Here is a 5,255-nt window from a genome sequence, read left to right as displayed (position 1 = left end):
CACACACACACACACACACACACACACACACACAGACAGAGCCACCACTACAACCTTCTTCACTCCAACAAACATTTTACTTTTACAGTTGGGTAAATAGTTGAAAATGAGTCTGAAAATCACCAACCAACAACCCTCCATTACATCTAAACGGACACTTTGCTTTTTCTGTTCAGCGGTTTATCGATCACCTGCCATATGTTAAACGGAGGCTATTATGGATTACTAAAATAATGAAGGGCTACTAGCAGCCGATATGTCTGTGCTATTCCTTTGGTTAGTGAGTCAGAGACCCTGAAGATGGAGTGAGAGTCTGGTCCTGGGAGAGGAGGACTATTTCTGTGTCGCCTCCAGCCACTGACACAGCGCGAGTGTTTACTGCTGTGCCATGCTGCCTCTCACAGTGGGAGCAGTTGAAGGATGACGGCTGACATTATTGTGCCTCCAGCCTGTAGCAGGAACAGTACAGGGAGAGCTTATTTAACCATCAGGTCACCAGACCAACTGCAACATTACAGAGAAAAGGGGTTGATGACTGCAGTCGCATGGCCATTGCCATAGTCGTTTAATTTGTCAATCTGTTGCCAAGGTTAGATTTAAATAGACCTCTTTTAAAATAATAGGGTTTTCTCAGAGAATCAACAGTACATTTATTTACAGCAATGTAACATAGTTTTAAAATGTAAAAATATGAAAAACAACGTCTGGTGGGATTTTGCAGCAGTACACCTCTCTCTGCACAAGATGGCACTGGTAATACACGTGTCCTGAGCCGAGCCTGAGCATCAGTCTGGATTGGAGAAAGCTATTCCTTCACGTTAGAAATCTAAATACAGACACTCCTCATACATTGGTTTTCACTCTCCTCCCCCCCAGAATAGCAACTCATTGATCTAAATGAACGGAAGACTATTTGAAATAAAAATAAGCAGCTGGGAGAGAAGTTTCACTGCTTTTTTGATAAGTAACAAAAGGAATTAATTCACTTGTGAGCTTCAATGATAGTGGCCATTCCTCAGGCCAGGTAGGCAAAATCCTTTGAACTGTGCCAACCTGGTAGACGCTCACTATCTCTGTTTTTCCTGCAGAGTAGTCAATGTCGTTTGCTCTCCATCAAAACAGTGATAAACAAATGCTGGAGGGGGGTTCCTAGACAGTGTATAAAATGCATGAGAAACATTGTGCAGGGCTTCATTTGAAATGATATATTCCTTCATTCTGGTCTACAAGGGAGGTGTTCACTGCCACAGACCCAAGACTATTTTGCCTCATATCTAATACAGACTATTAAACCATACAGGGTATAAATGCAAATTAACCTTCATTTAAATAGATGAAAGGGTATTAAAACGCACTATACTAGTAATCAAAGATCATTTGATTTGTAATTATTCAAGTGTTTGCATTTTCAGAAGAAAAACATAACTTTTTCAAGCTGAACTCCACCAACTGCTTTGTTTTGTTTTCCTGACATAGTTGAACTGGTCTTTGAAGGCAATTGCTAAATATCTTGGTAACTAAGCTACATTCATTTATTTAACATCACATTATTTTATTCAAATTTCATTTGAAAAGGAAACCATGAACACTGAATGCTAGCAGCTTCAAAAGCTGTATATTTTTGCTGTAGGTTAGACTCAACTGGTTTCCTCAAGCTGCTTTCTGGATGATCTCTGGATATTTGTGTTTCACACACCAAGACATGAACGCACTTTTTCAGCATACAACAACTGGACTGTGCCAACGTTTGGCTTTCATAAAGGTACAACTGCAGTATCATCCAGATCCACTGTTGTTTCTGGGTCTCATCCATGATGATTTTTAATTGTGAAAAGTCTGCACTTTCATGGTTAATATTGGTCTTTTTGTCCCATCAGACATGAGAAGTTCTCAGAGAGCCAGCTGTAATATCTGTATCAGCCTCTCCAGTCAGGGTGAGCCATCCTTTCCAGACCAACTCTCAGGGCTTCCACGGCAATTTCCTCTCACAACTACACAAAAGAGTCCTCAAAGTCCTCAGAGACCTTGGTAGATAGACAACAAACAGCACGTTACGGAAAATAACACTTTATACTATTTCCCAATCTTGTGAAAGCAAAAGCTCCACAAAAGCAGCAGCAACCAGCATGCTGTATGCATTACTTCAATAAACACTCAACTATTTGATGTGATAAGCGGGACATAGTGAGAAATGAATTATATAAACAATGATTTTATGAACTTTTCAGAAATGCCTAGAGGCTTTGCTGTACACTTGTCAGTTTATTTGAAGTATGTTTGCAATTATTGCATTTGTTAACTCATGCCACAGTTTTTTACTTATATGTTGCTTTGGGCTATTGACATAATTGATTTAAAAATAACAATAAGGTTGCAGTCTGAGTTCCATTTATGAGCATATCCATAAAACATTTACATACAGTAATATGTTTTGCCCTTTTTCATCCTTTTTGCTGCAAAATATTGATATTACTGATATTATTATCACACTGCCAATATGAGTCATCATCCAGCTTTACCTTTAGTAGGCAAAGTGCTCTTTTATTACTGGAAAAAATGCATTATTATGCATCAGATACACAAGAGAGATGGGTTATGAAATAGAAACAATAAAAGCATGTATGTCTAGCTTTTTCTTGTCAATTTTATGCTAAATGTTTTCGCTAATGAGCAATGGGACTAATGGAGACGAGACTAGGACGTCTTATGGATTGCATGAGTCAGATTCAAACCCACACATCAACTTTCAAATCACATTGCTTCCTATGATTTTAAAACTTACATTATTTGATAAAATTACATTTTAATTGGAAAAGAATCTCATAAAGACACAGAAACATACAGAAGCTCTCAAAACAAACTAGGACAACATGAGTGCTCCATTTTTGTCTCTCTGTTTAACTTTTAAATATCTCACATCGCTTGAATACTCTTGGGCATTTATACACCTTGTTATTCTGATGACAGAACATCAATTGCAAATGCCTATCTCGCTTGCTTATCTGTTACTTTCAGATGAGTGTTATTTCAGTTCGACAGATTGAGATGTGGTGTTACAGATTAAAATTGCCTAAGCAAAGAAGAAACAGTTTGAACAGTAGCACTATTTAAAGAATGCTGTGGATTGCAACAAGAGGGAAAACAATGAAGCATAAGACAACAGCAACTACATCACAAAAGACAGCTGAGGTCCGTACATCTTCAGTTATACTGTACCTCCTCAGTTCAACGTAATATTAAAAACAGATAAAAGAACTTGTTCTAAAAAGCCAGAAAGAAACTTCCTTTAATTGTTTTATCTCATTTTAATTTGCGTATTTGTTTCTTTCCCTCCTTTTTTATTAAGTTGAATATATTGCATATATTATTCAAATTGTACATGGATATAGAGAGGGTTTTTCATTTGCTTAAACAATAAAATTAAACGGATCACAAACAACGGAGACAAAACATATATGTTTAGTTAATGTGATAGCACCACTCAGACTGTTGCAGATATTTGCGTACTGTAAGGACATTTCCATACATACAGTATTAATAGAACAAGCCTTTTAACCTATGAAGTGAATAAAAAAATGAATGCACTACAAAATCAGGACAGAGTGCTAGAGCAGATTAGTTTTTGGTGACATCTTCCAAACTAAATTGCACCCATTCAACAGAATCATATAGCAAGAATACTAAATGGGTAGATAAGCAAAGAAAATTAGACAGCTGTAAATGAGCAATGCCTTTTAGAGATGCACTATGAGTTCCTGCATTTCAAATAGTAGACATCTCTCCTAGATGCGCTAGCTGCCTGCCCCCTGAAAACACTGTGAAAAAAAGCCCGGTCTCGGGAGACAACACAGGGGTCGTAAACGTCAAACAAACACTTGGGGAACAGCCTGTGCACCAAAATACAACAAACCATTCCAGCCAATCACTGACAAGATGGTTGGGGGAGCGGGTGGGGGTTAATCAGTTAGTCATGACAGTTACTGGGAGGGGGAGGAGTTACATGGGACAAGCGAGCTTGCTCTGTTTTGTTTTAAATTTACTTAGAACATCAACTGATGTGATCATAAAGGAACTCATAGTGCACCTTTAACAAAGAATCAAAACATTTCAAATGCCATTCAGACTGTGGCCCAACTTACAGATTGGATAGTAACTGTGTTCAATGGTTTGGTCTCAGAGTGGTCTGAATTATTAATCAAACGGAGGAATTTGCACCTACAACGACATACAGTTTAAATCTCAGACAGCACTCGCCCTCCTCAGATCCTCCCCAGCATGCGGGCGATCCACCAGTTGCACGGCATGACAACCTGACAGATGACCCGGCCCCCTTGGTAGTAGTATGGCCACGGGTTGAAGCCGCCCAAGGGCTCATGGTAGCGGCGGCAGTAGCGGTAACCACGGCGACAGTACTGGCAGCAGTAGCCGTTGTCATCCAGACGGTTATCCAGCTCAATTCCGATGTCTCTCTGTAGAGGACACAGCAGTGGGCAGGGTTACAATCACACACACATGACAAATGCCAGTCCTCCCAAGGCAAGGGCAGGAGAAGAAGAAAAAAGAAGAAGAGGAGGGGATGGCATGAATTAATGAGCCTGTTTTGCTTGTAGGTCAGCAGAATATATGTAAAAAACAAACAGGAGGGAAATGATCAGAATTGATGTCAGTGAAAATGCAAAGTTGTGCCATGCTTGATGACTGTGACAAAGAGATCAAGATAGCGGGCAGAGTGAGCAAGCTTGATTTAAGCTGCAGGAGCATAAAACATGATATAATACCCTTGACCTTTCTGTTATACCAGAGGTAGCATGGCTTCACAATGCATCCATTGCTGAATCCAGCATCCACAGCCTCTCTACCAGTGCTATCTTCAATCAAAGGGACTCTAATGTCGATAGGTACCAGCATAATTACACTATTTCTTTCATCTCTGACCTCTTAACTCCCTCGACCGAAGCCCACACTCTGCGCCAAAATGGCAAACCCTCCTCCAGTAGAGCATTGAAATTAGAGCTCCCCACGTCTTGGCAGCCTCCCCCTGACCTTGACTTTAAGTGCATGGCACATTCCTAAAGCAATTAGCAGAGTAATGATCGCCTAACAAGGATTCTTTCATTTGCTCTTGCTGGCTGTCTCTGAATTTATAGAGGGGCCAAATGAAACCCAAACGAAAGGTAAATTGGGTAGAATTAATGGCCCTTGGATTTTTCTATTGTTCTGGTTGGTTCATGGCCTCATAGACTCGAGGGGGTGGG

At 39.9% G+C, this 5,255-nt stretch overlaps 1 protein-coding gene across 2 annotated transcripts in view; it reads right to left on the bottom strand.

Annotated features, from left to right (window-relative positions):
* Positions 1-4,091: 4,091 nt before the first annotated feature.
* The window catches only part of tnmd (tenomodulin), a 55,152-nt gene continuing 53,988 nt past the window's right edge, over positions 4,092-5,255 (bottom strand). For both annotated transcript variants that reach the window (XM_032527912.1, XM_032527911.1), the window contains one exon: positions 4,092-4,469. In XM_032527912.1, coding sequence (XP_032383803.1) covers positions 4,260-4,469 — 210 coding nt within the window. In that variant the 3' untranslated portion in view covers positions 4,092-4,259. The remainder of the gene's footprint in view (positions 4,470-5,255) is intronic.

This window comes from Etheostoma spectabile, chromosome 10, assembly GCF_008692095.1.
Source record: "Etheostoma spectabile isolate EspeVRDwgs_2016 chromosome 10, UIUC_Espe_1.0, whole genome shotgun sequence".
Taxonomy (NCBI): domain Eukaryota; kingdom Metazoa; phylum Chordata; class Actinopteri; order Perciformes; family Percidae; genus Etheostoma; species Etheostoma spectabile.
Note: the sequence above shows the minus strand (reverse complement) of the source record. Positions and strands in the feature narration are given on the sequence as shown.